This window comes from Equus quagga, chromosome 4 (genome assembly GCF_021613505.1).
Source record: "Equus quagga isolate Etosha38 chromosome 4, UCLA_HA_Equagga_1.0, whole genome shotgun sequence".
Classification (NCBI taxonomy): Eukaryota; Metazoa; Chordata; class Mammalia; order Perissodactyla; family Equidae; genus Equus; species Equus quagga.
In genome coordinates this window covers 22,421,340-22,439,381 of record NC_060270.1, presented here as the reverse complement: position 1 = coordinate 22,439,381, position 18,042 = coordinate 22,421,340, and the positions used below count along the sequence as shown (strand labels likewise).

Sequence of the window (18,042 nt, the reverse complement as noted above, 5' to 3'; positions counted from 1 at the left end):
TATGACTGCCACCAACAAAACAGTTTCAGGTTGGGGATAGAGAGAGGAGTAAGGAAAGTGGTGCCTTTTGAGGAAGAAAGCATTGTCCCAGTACTCATTTTTATTACCTGTGCTCAACGGTTATACCCAAATATTCACATTCAGCCAGTCATTTAGAGAACAAGCAACTGTAGTTTTGTGGAGGGTTTGGTATGAATAGATGGAGGCTGACATATCACATGTACACACTACAGTTGGGCTAGACTTCACTCTGCATAAGAAACCTTTTTTTCCTTAATTTCACCCTGTTTTACCCTTTGACCCACTAGTATTGTTATTCTCAACATTTTTAGTTCTTGGGAAATGAGGTTTTAATTGATTCTCTAGGCACAACCCTTGGGGTCACTAGTTAGCTCTCTGGTACCTTGGTTAGTCTTTCCTTTCTGGGTCTAATGCTCAGAGACATTACTTTTCCTGCATTGATAGTCTTATTTAACTTCTCAAAGCTTATTTTAGACACTTCTCTTATTTTTCTCAAATAATTTCTTCATCTTGATTCATCTTTTCTTACTTTTTGGCTTTCCCTCTAATAATTCCTTCCTCCCCTGGCTGTTGTCACACCAACCTGTCTCTCCCCATGTTGCTTTGTTTCTTCTAACTTTCCCTCTGCTATGTTGTTAGACTTTTAAATTATCTATTTTATACTCTTTTTTTCTTCTTTTTTTTTGGTGAGGAAGATTGGTCCTGAGCTAACATCAGTTGCCAATCTTTCTTTTTTTACTTGAGGAAGGTTGTCACTGAGGTAACATCTGTGCCAATCTTCCTCTACTTTGTATGTGGGACACTGCCACAGCATGGCTTAATGAGCAGTGTCTTGGTCTGCGCCTGGGATCTGAACCTGTGAACCCCAGGCCACTGAAGCAGAGCACATGGGCTTAACCTCTATGCCACTGGTCTGGCCCCTCTGCCTTTTTAAAAAGCCTCTGAGACCTTAAACAAATACAATCTTGCTGCTTCATTTCCTTCCTCTGTTAAATAAAAGGGTTGGATTAAATGATTTGGAAGTTCCAGCGATCAGTCACAGCAGCCCTTTAACCGTTGTCTACCTATTACAGAGCTAGGTATTCTGTAGGAAGTATTGTTGAAGAACTGGTGGCAATCCTCAGACACTTGACCGACTATTATGTGGAAAAAAGTATAAAATTATTTTGTGTCATTCCAACAAGCAGACCAGGTTTGTTTGGGGGTGGTGAATTCAGTAGGGAGGCGGAATCTGGTTCAGTCTAAGGAAGAGCTTTTGGGGAAAGAAATACACTGTTGAAAGATTTGGATTTCCCCTCACTGGCTCTTTTATGATGTTTTGCCCCTCGCTCACAGTGGCTGTGGTTTCCTGAATTCCGTCCTCTGGTTCTTCAAGGCAGTGAGACTATGAGTTTTCTATTAAGTTTTAGTCCTGCATGGTGCTGACTGGTTTTGCCCTGAGACTAAAAACCATAAAAATGGGAAACTCGGTACCATATCTTCTAAGTGAACTCCCCTCTGTTATCCTCCTGCTTTTGGTTGTTCTCTAGCATTTTCAGATAGCTGTTTTTCTGTCTTGTCCAGAGCTTATAGGTATTATCGGAGGAGGGACAGATCTAATAGGAGCTACTAGGCCGTATTGAAACTGGAAAACTCTGAGATTCTTTCCTTGTTGTTAGGTCAGGTGTTATTTCTTGCTCCCATCAGTTTGGTAAAACTATAATCAAATAGTTGAATAGGGCAAATTAGAGCAAAAGGTCAAATATATATTAATTGTAATTCTTTTGAATAAATGACTTTATCTCTTGTATTTTCAGCATGACAAGAGTTCTACAGAGGAAGAGATGGAAGTAGAAAAGATAAAACATAAACTCCAGGAGAAGGAGGAACTAATTAGCAGTTTGCAAGCCCAGCTTACTCAGGCACAGGCAGAGCAAGCTGCACAGGTAGGGGGGTGTGAGTCACCTCATAATCATTAAGAAAATCACTAAAGACCGGTGGATTATTACATGACAAATATATTATTCTAGGCGCCCAACGGGTATTTATCTCTGTTATCTATCAGTTTCCTTCCTTCCTTCCTCCCTTTCTTCCTCCCTAAGTCTAGTAATTTTACTAGACTATGTGTTGATATTTGTCATTCTTGGTTGATAGTTTTAGACACCTAGTATGCTCTTACAATATATGGTTTCACGTATTTTTATTTCAGAAGAATTTCCTTGAATTAGATAGCTTGCAGTATTTGGTCTGTTTTCTTTGTTAGGGACTTCTGTTATCTGTATGTTCCATCTTTGATTGTCTCAGTATTTGTCACTTTCTCTCAATTCCTTATCTCTTTCTTCATTTTTTAAAAGGTTCCTCTTTTTTTCTTATTTCACTTAAGGGCTTTTTGTGTTTATTTACTTTTGTGTTCATTCTTGTTTTATCTTCTTTTCTATTTTTTTTTTTTAAAGATTGGCACCTGAGCTAACAACTGTTGCCGATCTTCTTTTTTTTTTTCTGTTTTTTCTCCCCAAATTCCCCAAGTACATAGTTGTATATTTTAGTTGTGGGTCCTTCTAGTTGTGGTATGTGAGACACCGCCTCAATGTGGCCTAATGAGCAGTACCATGTCTGCGCCCAGGATCCAAACCGGCGAAACCCCGGGCCACCGAAGCAGAGCTCGCAAACTTAACCACTTGGCCACGGGGCCAGCCCCTATCTTCTTTTTTAAAATGATATTTTCTTTTCTATCAAATTCTTCCTGAGTTCTGTCACCTAATTTCTAAGTTTTTCTAATTCTGTTTTATGTTGTACTTTCATGTGTTATATAATTTTCTTAATTTTTTTTAGCACCTTTTGAAATAGATTGCAATTTTGATTTGTTTTTTGAGCATGCCACTGATATGCTTTTGTCACCTGTAAGTATATTATTCTGCTTCTTAGGTTTTTTTTAATCGTGGCTTATGGGCTTTGACCTTGATTCTTTTCTGTTCCTTATTTTTGTGTTAAATTAACTTTCCTGAACTTTTAGAAGGAGGCTTGGTTCAGGAAAACTTTTTTTTACTTAACATACCTCTGTCTTCTGTTGTTTTTTGTGTTGTGTTCAAAGATGTGGCAGCTAGATTCCGAGGTTTCCTGGTTTTCTTCCCCTTGCCCTTCACTTTGATCTATACCAACATTGTCCAATAGTAATATAAAGGGAGCCATGTGTATAATTTTAAATTTTTTTAGCGGCTACATTATAAAAGACAAAGAAGAAATGAGTGAAATTAATTTTTACAGTGTATTTCATTTAGCTCAGTATATTCAAAATATTATATTTTCAAGATTAATATAAATTTTTTTTTCCTCCACCCCACAATTAAATCTTTAGGGAGTAGGTAAAGGGTAGGGAGGGCCAGAGAGATTCAAGGAAACCTGGAGCAGGTGGGCGTCCTTGTTCCTTAGGGCATAGCCTAGGGAAACTGCAACCCCTTTATTCAGTATGCAAAGCAGCCAGCTGTGGTTGATTTGAAATGTCTGAAGATGTGGTCTAGGCAAATGAGCCTATGCTAGCACCTCTGGTTCCCATGGCATGTGTGTGTCATCAAGGGAGTCTAGAATTTCCTGTAGCGCTGTAGGGCACGCACAATGCTAAGAGGACTGGAAGAAGCATGTGGTCGGGACAAGGAGGCTGCAGGATATGGTGCCTATGTGACTTGAGTCTAGAGTAGGGCCTACCCATTTCAGCAGTGGGTGCAAGTTGGAAGCAGGCAGGATGAGCCTCACTTCAGCAGCATGCCCAGCCAGTGGGGACAAGCTAGACCAGAGCATGTCAATGCCGAAACATCTCTACCTCAAATCTGCAAGAACTTAGAAAGTCCCTAGGGAGGAGGTCATCAGAAGGAGGGAGAAAAGATGTAGTTTACTGAGAGTAAATCCTGAAACAACTGAGATAATACCTGAAAAGCATTGGCTAAAACCGGAAGAGACTTAAGTTATGTTCATTGATGAGTTGAGGATAGTTGTTTTCTGTTGAGTGGGATCAAAAGCAAGATGAGGTTCCTTGTAGAAAATAATTACCTTTTCTTGCACATTTGAATTGTGGCATGTGTCATCAACCCTACTATATTTTTAATAATTCTTTCAGTCATTCAACAACTAGTTATTGCTCATCTACTATATGCAAGTTATTCTGCTTATAACACTTGCTGTTGTTTTCAAAACCCTATTTGAAACAACTCCCTGTGACTATATACTCTCTTGGAGACTTGTAGGCCTCTTCAAGCCCAGCTTCTGGAAACCCAACCCTGCCTTTCCTTACAGCAGAGGATCCTTACCCTTCATAATCCCCCTTTTAATATTATTTTCCTGTGGATTTCAATGAGTTTTCAAGCAACTGACTTAAACAAAAGGTGTGGTAGGCCTATATATGTAGATGCGTACGATGTAAGTTTGAAACTTATTAAGTCAAATATACACGGATTCCGCTTACATCAGCTCTGTGGTGACCCCACCTCCTTTCCCGGATGTTAAGGCTAAAGCCTGGCTGGAGAGTTTTTGTAATGTAACTCAAAGCTGGAAAAGGAAAAGAAAAAAAATTTTGTGTGTTATTTTACACTTTTTTCTGCACTAAGTCTAAAATTTGGTATATATTTTACATTGGGTCTCAATTTGGATGCTGCATGTTATTAGGAAATAATTCATCAGCGTTTATATTTCATAAAATTTCCAGTTGAGAAAATATATTCATTTACTCAGGTTGTCCCAAACATACCTAAAAGCTTTCCAGCAACTGAACTGAGTGCTGAAACATCATTTTACTTTAATATTTACATCCACATTAAGAAACTGGTTCATTATTTTTAGAATTAATTTGACTTTGAAAAGCTTATCAACTACAAAGCTACGTCTGTGAGAAATGAAAGCATATGTCCATACAAAGACTCATATATGAATGTTTATAGCAGCTTTACTTGTAATAACCAAAAACTTTAAACAACTCACTTGTCTGTCAAAGGCAAATATTTAAACAAACTGTAGTATATCCACATAATCGAATACTACTTAGAAAGAAAATGGAATGAAGTGTGCATCAGTACTATGCCTTCATTTTCCACTTAAAAATGTGTCTATACTTGTTTTTGAACTAGAAAAATAATTCAGTTATAATAAAATAATAATAAGCATTTTATGTCAATTTAATTACTAGTTACGATTTACAAAGGTATGAACCGTTACTCATGCCGTCTACATAGAGCATTCAAATAAACACGTTACAATGTTACATAGATATGTAGAAAAAATATCATTCAAACTGAATCAATCCATTGACACCAACTATAGATAGGAGATATGTTTATTATAACACTAGGAACAACATGCACACTTGTTACTTGCAAGACAATTCAACAGTATCTTACGTGAATGCCACAAAGTGAATGTAGTCATACCAAAACATAGTTGTATTTAATGGAAGAACAATATATATCTTCAGTTTTTAAATTTAAATTAATTAAAATTAAATAATAATTAAATTTCTTATTCATATTAGGCACATTTCAAGCCCTCTATAGCCACATGTGGCTAGTTGATAATGAGTTATATAGCACGTGTATAGACCTTCTTTTTCTTCTGTTTCATTTATCCCTATTCTGCTTAATTTTTGTTTCATTCCTAGATGTTTCTTTTTACTGCAGGTCCATATCTTGGAAGAACCCCTGATAAGTCCGTTTTGAGAGTCCAGAGGGGCTAGATTGTTCTAGCCTTTTAGTCCTTCTTACTGTGGACCCCTTACATATACCCAGTATTGGAGAATGGGAAAGTCTTGCCAATTTAAGTTACTGTTCTAAGACTGGGCAACTGCATTTTCCAATAAGTACTTATTGGCTATTTGGGAATCTTCCTCTTCACAAGGCCAGCCGCTGTTGCTCTGTTGCTCCTTGTTTCCTCTCCCACAGACTCTGATCCCATGTAGGTCTCATACCTTTTGGTGGCTTGTCCTACCTGCTTGTATTTTGGAGTTTGTGGGACTACTTTTCTAATTTTATTGTAAATATCATCCATGAGTTTTTGGTTTTACTTCTAATTGTACTGTCTCTTTATATGTGAGGATTCAGAGAAATTGAAAAACTGCTGCTATTGCTTCTATCTCTTCTGACAAATAGATTTTCATGATTACTTTTTAATTGCAGTACATGCAATTCCCTTTTGTGTTAAGTGGAAATTAGAAGCATATTGGCAGATATTTAGGGCAAATGAGAAAGGGAGGTCAAAGAATTAAAAGTGCCAATTCTTTTGCTTAAATGTTTTTTTTCCTTCTGTGTCTTCAGTTTGATAAGAGTTCGAAAGAAATGGAAGAATTTTTAATGATGAAGCAACAGCTCCAAGAGAAAGAGGAACTCATTAGCACTTTACAAGCCCAGCTCAGCCAGACGCAAGCAGAGCAAGCTGCTCAGGTAGGATGGAAGGTACCTCATAATCAGAATAAAGAATCGTGAAAGTCTAATGGGTTATTACATGATAAGTCAATTCAGTCACTTTTTAAAACCTGAGTAGATGAAAGTATAATAGCTAGAGTATTACATTAGAAATTAGATGGATGTGGTAGTAGAAGAAATTAGAAGAAGTGGTATTTACCTAGATGAATTTGTGGTAGCTTAATTGATGGCTGTTTCTTAGTTCTGCAGGCCCAGAAACTTGGTTTTAATAGCACACAAAGTTTCAGCCTCTTAGCATTGGGCTCATGCTAAGTTCAAAAGAGACTGATAGATAAACCAAAAGAAATACAAATGATTAGATCCATTCTTTCCCTATAGTAAAGTCTTACTGGGAAGTTAAATTATAATCAGAAGATTGCTTACTAAGTATGTAATGAGAAGGTGGTGTAATTATATGATTTGATGTTAAATGGCACCAGTATGTAACATTCTTCTTCATGTTCATTTCTGCTACCAGGACCAGACTTATTTGGACTGGCATCCTCAACTCTTTCTATCTGACTATTTTTCTAAATTTCCAGTTTGACCACCTACTCCCATATTTTTCCTTTGGGAATGCTTTTGACTCATGAAACGTTTTTTGTTTTTTTGTCTGAAGTGCCTTTGCACAATAGCTAATCTTATCCATCGGGTATTTGGTTTTTACTTTATTGATAACTTGTAGTATTAGTGGTGCCTTCTGTCTGTGGATGGCTTACTGCTGTCTATACAGTTAAAATTATGTATCCGGAAATCTTTAATTTTACCTATTAGCTTTTATCGTGTCCTTTTATGTACAAGCATTATTATACAATGTAGGATGGAGAAATACAAAATATGATTTTTACCTGCAAGTGGCTTCAAACATGGAAAGCCAAGATATATAAATGTATTAGATCTATCATAATGCAAGCTATTCAGAATAAGTGCATCGCAAACAGCAACTCAAACTGAGTGTATTTGGAGAGGTGAAAGAGGTTACTATGAGTGTGACAACAAGGAGGATATATGGAAAAGTTAGAATTTAGGCAAAACTGTGATGGATAGATGGTATTCCAGACAAGGTAGGGGAAGATATTCTATCTGTGGGGAATGGTGTGAGCAGACTCAGAGAGGAAAAAGAATATGGTACATATATGAGAAAAGATGTGTAGATGTGCTTGGCCAATGAAGGCCTCTAATGCCTATACATTTGAAACACAGGATTCCAAACTCATAGTGATGTCAGAATTCCAATAATAAAAAAATTATGGAGATTGTTTTTTCCTACATAGGATAGCCAAGGTTAATTCACAGTGTCAGAAATTGAGAAATCAGCAATAGTTAAGGACCAGTGCAAAATGGGCAAGCTAAGAGCTGACTGGTATGCCCAACCACAGATCTTAAGGAAATGAATAAGCACACACACACACAACCTAAAAACAAAACAGAAATATTGGGACTGAGCAGCTCACAATCAGTCAGTAGATTTCCATTTCATTCTGTTAAGAGCCAGTTATAATGAAGGTGGTCTAGCAGCCCGTAAGTAACGGCAGCTGAAAATAGCTGTCTGGAGAGCTGGTGTGGATTTGGGAATATGCCAAGTTCTTTGGTAGAAGCAATTCTTTGAAAATAAGACTAGAAAGAAAGATTTATGTTTCCTGTTGTAGAAAATCTTGAATAGAAGATCTATTAGTTTGAAGTTGGACTTAGAGGGCATGAGAATTTCCTTAAAAGTTTTTGAGCATAAGTGTGATATTGAAAGAAGTGTCTAGGACTTAGAAATATAACTTCACTTTGTATGTTTAATATTCTAATCTCCTTAGAACTTATAAAATATACCTCTTGTATATTTAAACATTTCTGGTGACCATGCAAATATAATTTTTAATCAAAATTTATATTTAGGCTGACTTCTGAACTTGATAATAGGCTTTCTCTCACATTTGGAAACTACTGTCAGGCCTGACTATATCTTTCTTCCAACATTCTCATCCTTGATATTCAAAATCTAATTTAAAAACCTGTCGTCTATCAATTCTCAGTGTATCTTTGGAGAATAGTCTGTGAGTTTTGTTTGTGCAATATTCGGGGAGTGTAACTTGTATAGTTTCTCTGGTGTGTGTCTTTAGTTGAGTTCCATGCAGCAGGTGGTCCGAGAGAAAGATGCCCGCTTTGAAACACAGGTTCGTCTTCATGAAGATGAGCTTCTTCAGTTAGTAACCCAGGCAGATGTGGAAACAGAGATGCAACAGGTGTGTTGCTAAAACTTAGTAGAATGATTGTCATTTTGGTTAATGTTTAATTAAATGATCACAGCCACTTTTCTCCTTTTACCCACTGCTCTTCACTTGGTCTTAGTGTGCTCCTTAATTGGCTTCTTTTTGGTGTTTTTGTCTTCTGTTGCATATTAATTATTTACTTTTTCTTATCCTTACCTTGCCTCTTACCCTTCTAACCAGGTTGTCGGTACTCAAAAGCTGAGTTTAATTGGCAAATGTATGTGGTAGTCAGAAATTGGTTTTTCTTCAGTTTGCTGATCGTAGATGCATTAAAAACGTGATCCAAAGCTTCAAATCAATGAAGCCAGTTTTAAACTTTCAGAAAATTAAAGATGAAGGGAGTGATTTTGAAGCCATAAAGTCTTTTATTAAATCAATAGTTCTTTTTAAAAAAATGCATTGAGTATATTTTGAAAAGTGGCTTCATTGTTTTCGAGTTTGTCATCTACTAACTCAAAGGTATTTGTTTCTATTTAGTGTGTAGTGCAGTGTGGTACCCAAAGGCACTCCAGTGGTATTTCCTGGTTGATCCATTTAATTGTTTTTGAGTGAAAACTTCTTTCAAGTTCTAAGCAATCCTTCAGAATACACCACTAAATAAGGTTTCAGAATACAACACTTTTTTTAAGTAGAATGTTAACCTATACATGTATCATTGATTTATTCATTCAACAAATGTTTATTGAGTGCATGTCTTGTGCATGACACTAGAAGAGAAATGGTTCTTGCCTGCAGAGAATGTTCTCTTTGATGAGTGAGACATACATGTACCTATGTTATTTAGGTACAGGATATTGATTATATAATTTTAAAAGTGGGTATGTGTCATTTTCTTTAATTTGAAAAGGCTCCCTAATTCAGGGACTTGCTTGTGGCTCAGTTTGGTTGTTGTCAGTGCTCTGGAGAAGACATTTTTGGAGACTCTTTGTTGCTGCTGGATGGGGAGCATGGCATGCTGGTGTTTCCCTCTTTAATCTGTCATCCTCAACATCCAAAAATCTTAAGTACACAAATCTACGTGACATTTTGAAAGGTAAGCAGATAATGGTCCTCATTTGTTAGCACATTGTGTCTCAAACATTTTCTTTTCAGAAATTGAGGGTGCTGCAGAGGAAGCTTGAAGAGCATGAAGAAGCCTTGCTGGGTCGTGCTCAGGTCGTGGACTTGCTGCAACAGGAGCTGACTGCTGCTGAACAGAGAAACCAGGTACTGCCTTATGATCTTTACTGCTTGCCTTGGGAGTATTCATTTCCGCTTAGTTGGCCAGGCAGTGGGTATAAAATCCTATTATAAACCTTCAGAGAATTGCTGCCATTTATTCATCCTTTCAACAGATTTGCTGTCTTAAGTAGTGGTCATACAATGATGAGCAAAACAGATACAGTCCTTCCCTCATGAAGCTTACATGTCCCGTCTTTCATTGTTGCTCTCTCCCTTTGTGATTCTAGGTCTAGGGTCCTAGTTTCTTTAGAATGTCATATTTTCCTCTGGTGAGGTTCTTTTCTGTCATTTTACCCCTTCTCTGTCTTGAATGGTTCTTGTTCTTTATGTTCTGTCCCTTCTTTGCTTGTTATTGTTGGTTGACTTTCTGTTGGATTGAAATAATCCTACCATGCTGTATTCCCTTGAGTCTAAAGGTAATCCAGGACACTGATGTTCTAAAATCTTGTACTGAAATATCTCATTCCTGTCTGTAACCCATCCTGTCATTCCCTTTCTCAGACTGTCCTGACCTTCAATCTCATTATGATCCCTTGATCTTTTCACTTTGTTCCTCTAGTATGTTAGTTTTTTCTTGGCCTCTCTCCTTTCCCTGTGTGGTGTGGAACTGTGTTTGACCGTTTGGGCTACTCTTTTACCACACCTTGGATTCCCTGTGTCTCTGTCCTATCACATCCAAGTAGCCAAATCCTAATGTGGAATTGGTGTCCACATTCTCTGCTCGTTCATCTGGGTGCAGTGTGCTGCTGGAGAAAGTCACATCCTTTCTTTTTAATTTTCAACTCTCCATGAGAAGGACTTTCTTTCTTGCATAGAAACGTGTTCCCATATCTCCCATCCTAACAAAACCCATACCCTGACCCTGAGGGCCATCTCTGGCTGTCATCAGATAGGTTCAAATCCCAGTTGTGCCACTTAATGGATAGTTACTATATAGATAGTCACATTTATGTGTCTTTTGGCAAATTTTCCTTCTTCTCTGTGCCTGTTGATACCTTATAAGCGTCTCTCTCATGGCCTCTGTCATTTTGTATTATAATTATCTGTTTAAGTGTGACTCTCCCACTGAACTCCTGAGTTCCTTGAGGGCAGGGGCTGGATTCATTCATTCATTCATTCGTTCATTTAGTATTTTTTGAGTACCTCAATATGCTATATATTGTGGTAAGTGCTGGAGGACAATGTGATAAAACAGACACAGTCCCTTCCCTTAGTGAACATATTATGTAATGGGAGAGACAGAAATTAAAAGATGACACAAATAAATATGTATATGAATACAAACTGTCAAATGTATCAAGAAGCAAAAACAGAGTGTCTTATGCAATTGTAGGTTTGGTCCTGAGTGTCTAGCCCCATGCTTCACCCAGAAGAGTCACTTCACTATGCTTAGTGAAATGAAGGAATGAATTTATGGCTCATGAGGCTTTTGTCTTTTTTTCTTAGATTCTCTCTCAGCAGTTACAGCAGATAGAAGCTGAGCATAATATTTTAAGGAACACTGTGGAAACAGAAAGACAAGAGTCTAAGATTCTGATGGAAAAGATGGAACTTGAAGTGGCAGAGAGGAAATTATCCTTCCATAACCTGCAGGAAGAAATGCATCATGTACTGGAACAGCTTGAGCAAGCAGGCCAAGCCCAGGCTGAGCTACAGTCCCGGTACAGTGCTTTGGAGCAGAAGCACAAAGCAGAAATGGAAGAGAAGACCTCCCACATTTTGAGTCTTCAAAAGACTGAGCAAGAGCTGCACTCTGTCTGTGATTCCCTAAAGGATGAAAATTCAAAGCTTCTCCAAGATAAGAGTAAACAAGCAATTCATTCAGCCGAGGCCATTCAACAGCTGGAAGGTCAGTATTGGAATGCTTTTGAAGCCCACTTGTATAGCACCTGAGTGGCTCCTACTTCAAAATTTCAGGGATCTGTTAATGACATCGTTAGTTCAAATCAATTGAATCAATAGAAAGATTAAGAAAGTCATCTCTTCTGAACTCTGTTGTATTTCTCCTTTCTCTGACTGAAGTTATAATATGGCTTAATATTATAATTGTCATTACAGTGCCAGAAACTATTGATAGTAGTGTGTCAAATATTTAAAAGAATGCTATGTGAAACATGACTCTGGTCTGAAGGGTTCAGTGACTGAAATAAGTAGGACTCGAATTAATTTGTGCAAAACTCAGGCCAGATTAGGTGCATAGGTAGGGAGACTGCATTGCATGGAGTCATCCTTACTTCTAAAGGTGGATCTGAATGCTTTTCTCATAATTGAAAAAAAGCGAAAACTTCTTTTTAAAGAAAACTTTTATCCTTTAAGAATTAAAGAAAACTTATTTTTTTAAATGTTTTATTATTAAAGTAATATATGCCTCTAGTTTAGTTCTAATAGATTGGCATTTATCTAAAGGAAAGATTTTAGAAAGAATTAAATTGAAGGTCTGTACTGAAGAACTGAACATTAACCAGAAAGCCTTGAGGGGCATTACAAAGGAACAGTGTGTTACATGAGCATGCTGTCCTCTCAGCTGGACCATGTTCATGTTTAAAACTGTGCTGTAGAATCTGGGTGGGATAACTTTTGAGTGAAGAGTGAAAAAAATAAAAAGTGCTAAAGGCATTTTCAAGGGGGGAAGGAAAAATGACTTTTTAAAAAGTGCCGGGTCCTGTTTTATCTTACCTTTGAAGGAAGTGCCTTACTGAGATCCCATTTGGTCCTTCAGAGCATGTAAACAGTTAAAAAACAAAATGTTGTCATTGGCATCATAATTTTGATTCAGATAACTGAACTAGAGTAAACAGCATACGCTGTATTCCTAGAAGATTGTAAGTCACTAAGTTTCAGACTTGAGGCAGAAGTCATTTATGTTTACTTATTTTGTTTTCCTTAGATCAACTCCAGCAAAAATCCAAAGAAATTAGCCAATTTCTAAATAAACCAACCTTGCAAAAACATGAAACAGCATCTCAAACTTCTTTTCCAGATGTTTATAATGAGGGCACTCAGGTAATTAAATGTGCAATTCTTATGAATATGATCTCTTTGTGTTTGCTATATCTATACTTGGATGTTCAAATGAGAGTTTATTCCAGAACGCCGTATAAGCCTTCTGTCCTTTCTGCTTGATAAAAAGCTGATTTTGAGGTGATTCCATTTGAAAGGAATTATGAAAGACATTAATGTAGTATTTCAACAAATAATGAGAAAAAAGTAGATAATAAGCACCATGGTTTTGGGAGCCTTTCTGATTCCAAGGTTTAGAAATCTGTATTGGAGATGAAATATTATTTTTGCTCTTATAATCAGTTTTCCCAGTTGAGAAGTGAATTTAGTTTTTGGTAGATTGAATTTTGATCAGGTTTAATGTGTACAATTTGGTCTAACCAAACTTACAAGTGTATTAGAGAAATCATAGTGCTCCTATTAATTAATTAACAGTAAAAAATTTAATTGCTAAGTGGCTGTTGATTGGCCAGTATATTCTCTCTTCCTCCTATAAAAATCTCTGTGGGAAGCTGGATTATAATTACCAGAAGTCTGCTTATTAAGCATGAATATCAGAACAGGGAGAGTTAGATGATCTTAATTGGTTAGTGTCAAGCTGGGATAACTGGATTCTTTCATCTCTGTTATAAGATTATACCCTTCCAAACTGACAGACACATTGGCCAGCAGAGTCCCATGGTTCCTGGACAGGACTGTGCACTGATAAAAATTTTTGCTACCTGGTTTCTAGCATCTAGGCTTTCCAATCTCTTCTGTTCCACCATTCTCAACTTTTTCCTCCAATGTTTTAAGACATTTTTCAGCAATTCCAAAAAATTAAACAAATTTTATAGTGAGCACCTGTATACCCACCATCTAGATTATATCAACATTTTAATATATTTACTTTATCAAATGTCCATCCATTTATCCATCCACCAATTCATCCTAATTTTTTATACATTTCATAGTTAGTTGTAGACTTCAGTACATTTTTCTCTAAATATTTCAGCCTTTTTTCTTTTGAAGATTTACAAAACGTGATATATACAAATATTGTGTGCCATTCATTGAGTTTTGTCAATAGTGTACACCTGTGTTACGCAAATCCCTATCAAGATATATTATATATCACCATCACCCCACAAAGTATCCTCATGCCCTTTTGCAGTCAATCCCAACCTTTCCCTCCAGAGACAACCCATGTTCTATTTTTTCACCATAGATTAATTTTGCCTGTTTTACATCATGTAAGTATAATCATATAATATGTGCTGTTTTGTGTAAAATTTCTTTCACTCACCGTGTTTTGAGATTCATCCATATTGGTGTCTGTATCATAATTTATTCTTTTATATTGCTGAGAAGTATTCCATTTTATGAATATACTCCATTTTCCTTTTGCATGATTGTGCTATAATTTCCTTTTGATGGTTACCTGGTCTTTTTCATGCTTTGGCTGTTATGGATTAAACTGCTATGAATAATCTCATACAAGTGTTTGTTTGGACATATGTTTTCATTTTATCTTCAGTAAATACTAGTTGAGGAATTTCTGGGCCATGGAATAAGGATATATTTAGTTTTATAAGGAACCGCCAGATTTTTTTTCCAAAGTGATTGTATTATTTTGAAAATAAAATATATGAGAGTTCTAGTTGCTCCACATCTTCAACAAGATTTGATACTGTCAGTTTAAAAAATTTTAGCCATTCTAATGGTGTGTAGTGGTATCTCATTGTGGTTTCAATTTGCATTTCTCTGATGACAAATGATGTTGAACATTTTTTCTTGAGAATCTTGGCTATTTGTCTATCTTCTTTTGGTAAAGTATCTTTTCATTTATTCTCCTATTTTAAAAATTGAGTTCTTTGTCTTTTTGTCATCAAGTTGTAGGAATTCTTTATATATTCTGAATGCCAATTTATTATCAGATATATTTGGTGAGTATTTTCACCTATCCTGTGGATTGCCTCCTATTCATTTTCTTCATGTCTTTTAATTAGCAGACATTTTAAAGTTTGGTAAAGCCTATTATTTATCAATTTTTATGGTTATAGTTTTCTGTGCCCTGTCTATGAAACCTTTGCTTAACCTCAAGTCATGAAGATGTTCTCTGTTTTCTCCCACAAGCTTTATGGTTTTAGCTTTCACAGTCAAACCTCTGAACATCAAAAAATTTTTGTGTGCAGAGTAAGATAAGGATCAAGGTTTATTTTTTCCCCTGTGTATCCAATTGTTTCAGCAGCATTTCTTGAAAAGATTTTACTTTCCTCATTGGATTGCTGTGGTACCTTGTTGAAAATCAAATAATTAATAGATCCATTTCTGAGCTTTCTATTCTATTGTATTGATCTATTTGTCATTCCTTATGCCACTATCACATTGTCTTCATTATTGTAGTTTCTGGTTCGTCTTGAAGTCAGGTAATATAAGTCCTTTACTTTGTTCTTCTTTTCATGATTGCTTTGATTATTCCAGGTCCTTTGCATTTCCACAGAAAATATGCAATCAACTTTCTCAAGTTCTATTAAAAAAAGAAAAGCTGGATCGGATTTAGAATTGGCATTGTGTTGAGTCTATAGAGGAGTTTAGAGAGAATTGACTACTTAACACTACTGAACTTTTCAATCCATGAGTATAGTATATATCTCCACTTATTTAGATCTTCTTTCAGCAATGTTTTATCGTTTTCTTTGGAGTAGTTGTGCACATTTTAAAATTTATTCCAAAATATTTTTTATCTTTTGATGCTATTGTAGACGGAATTATTCTAATTTCATTTTCCAACTGTTTGCTGCTAATATGTACATATACATTGAATTTTGTTCATTAACCTTCTATTATGTGAACTTGATAAATATTCCTTTTGTTCTAGTCTCATTTTGTGGATTTCTTAGGATTTTCTATATAAACAATCACATCTGCAAATAGAGATAAGTTTTACTTACTCCTTTCTAATCTTTACGCCTTTATTTCTTTTTCATGCAATGGCTAGGATCTCTATTACACTATTTAAAAGAAGTGGGAGGATTGGGCCTTCTTGCATTGTTCCAGATCTTTGAGGAAAATGTCCCATATTTTACCAGTAGCTGTTACTAGCTTTAAGTTTTCTATAAATGTCTTTTATCAGATTGAGGACATTCCCCTCTATTCCTAGTTTGTTGAGAATTGGTATTGAATTTTGTCAAAGGCTTTTTTTTAATTGATTGAAGTGATTATATGGGTTTTCTTCTTTATTCTGTTAATATGGTACAGTACTTTAATTTTTTAATGTTAAACCAACTCTGCATTGTTAAAATAAACCCCACTTGGTCATAAAGTATTATCCTTTTTATATATTAATGAATTTGATTTGCTACTATTTTGTGAAGGAATTTTGTATCCATATTCATGAAGGATATATTGGTCTATAATCTTCTCTTTGTTTTGTAGTATCTTTGTCAGATTTTGGTGTTAGGGTTATGCCGGGCTCATAAAATGACTTGGGAAGTGTTCTTTTCTATTTTCTAAGAGTTTGTGTAAGATTGGTATTATTTCTTTCTTAAGTGTTTAAAAGAATTTATTAGTGAACCATCTGGGTCAGGAATTGATAATGAATTGAATTTCTTTTACAGATATACAGCTAATAAGATTTTCTTTTTCATCTTGTGTCTGTTTGGATTTTTAAATTTTTTTGGAGGTTTTGACCATTTCACTGAAGATGTCAAATTTTTGTCATATGTTGGTTATAATATTCCCTTTTTATCCTTTTAATGCTTATAGGCTCTGTAGTGGTACCCACCCCCTACTCCAATCTCTATTCTTGTTTTTTTTAAATTGAGATATAATTGACATATAACATTGTGTAAGTTTAAGGTGTACAACTTATTGATTTGATACATATATATATTGAGGTATGATTACCACCATAGCATTAGCTAACACCTCTATCAGGTCACATAATTATCATTTCTTCTTTGTGGTGAGAACATTTAAGATCCAGTCTCTTAGCAACTTTGAAGTATATATACAGTATTGTTAACTATAATCAGAATGCTGGTTAGATTAGATCTCCAGAATTTATTCATCTTCTAACTGCAAGTTTGTACCCTTTGACCAATATCTCCTCAACTTGTGTTGTCATTTTCTTTTTTTTTAATTAATTAATTTTTTGTTTTATTGAGGTCATGTTGGTTTATAACATTGTGTAATTTCAGGTATACATTTTCTGTATAGACTGCATCGTGCACACCACCAATAGTCTAGTTTTTATCTATCACTGTACATATGTGCCCCTTTACCCCTTTTGCCCTCCCCGCTTCCCCTCTGGCAATCACTTATCTATTCTCTTTATTCCTATGTTTGTTTATCTTCCACATAGGAGTGAAACCATATGGTGTTTGTCTTTCTCTGTCTGGCTTATTTCACTTAACATAATACACTCAAAGTCCCTCCATGTTTTTGCAAATGGGATGAATTTGTCTTTTTTATGGCTGAGTAGTGTTCCATTGTATATATATACCACATCTTCTTTATTGATTATGAGTCAATGGGCACTTGGGTTGCTTACATGTCTTGGTTATTGTAAATAATGCTGCAGTGAACCTAGGGGTGCATAAGTCTCTTTGAGTTGTTGATTTCAAGTTCTTTGGATAAATGCCCAGTAGTGGGATAGCTGGGTTGTATGGTATTTCTATTTTTAACTTTTTGAGAAATCTCCATACTGTTTTCCATAGTGGCTGCACTTGTTTGCACTGTCTATTACCCAAATACCACATTTGTTTATCCATTTACTTGTTGATGGACAGAGTTGGGTTGTTGACAGTTTTTGGCTATTACAAATAAAGCCATGAATATTCTTTTACAAATCTTTATTTGGACCTAGGCTTGCTTTACTATCAGTGAATACCTGGAAGTGGAATGCCTGAATCATATGGGAGGTATTTGGGAGGATTTAAGACACTGCCAGACTGTTTTCTAAAGTGGTTTTACCCTTTTGCATTCCCACCAGCAGTGTATGAGAGTTCTGGGAATAAAACTCAGTTGGTAATGATATGCTATCCTTCTATTTTGTTGGACTCAATTTGTCAGAATTTTGTTTTGAAGTTTTGCATCTATGTTCATAAAGAATGTTTGTCTGTAATTTTCTTTTTATC

General features: G+C 35.8%; 1 protein-coding gene across 5 annotated transcripts in view; it reads left to right on the top strand.

Annotated features, from left to right (window-relative positions):
- GOLGB1 (golgin B1) overlaps positions 1–18,042 on the top strand; it is a 78,123-nt gene that overhangs the window by 19,684 nt on the left and 40,397 nt on the right. For 4 of the 5 annotated variants that reach the window (XM_046659367.1, XM_046659368.1, XM_046659372.1 and 1 more), the window contains 6 exons: positions 1,818–1,946; positions 6,294–6,419; positions 8,552–8,674; positions 9,794–9,907; positions 11,369–11,771; positions 12,810–12,925. In XM_046659367.1, the coding sequence (XP_046515323.1) occupies positions 1,818–1,946; positions 6,294–6,419; positions 8,552–8,674; positions 9,794–9,907; positions 11,369–11,771; positions 12,810–12,925 (1,011 nt within the window). The remainder of the gene's footprint in view (positions 1–1,817; positions 1,947–6,293; positions 6,420–8,551; positions 8,675–9,793; positions 9,908–11,368; positions 11,772–12,809; positions 12,926–18,042) is intronic. The other variant, XM_046659369.1, reaches the window with a different exon arrangement.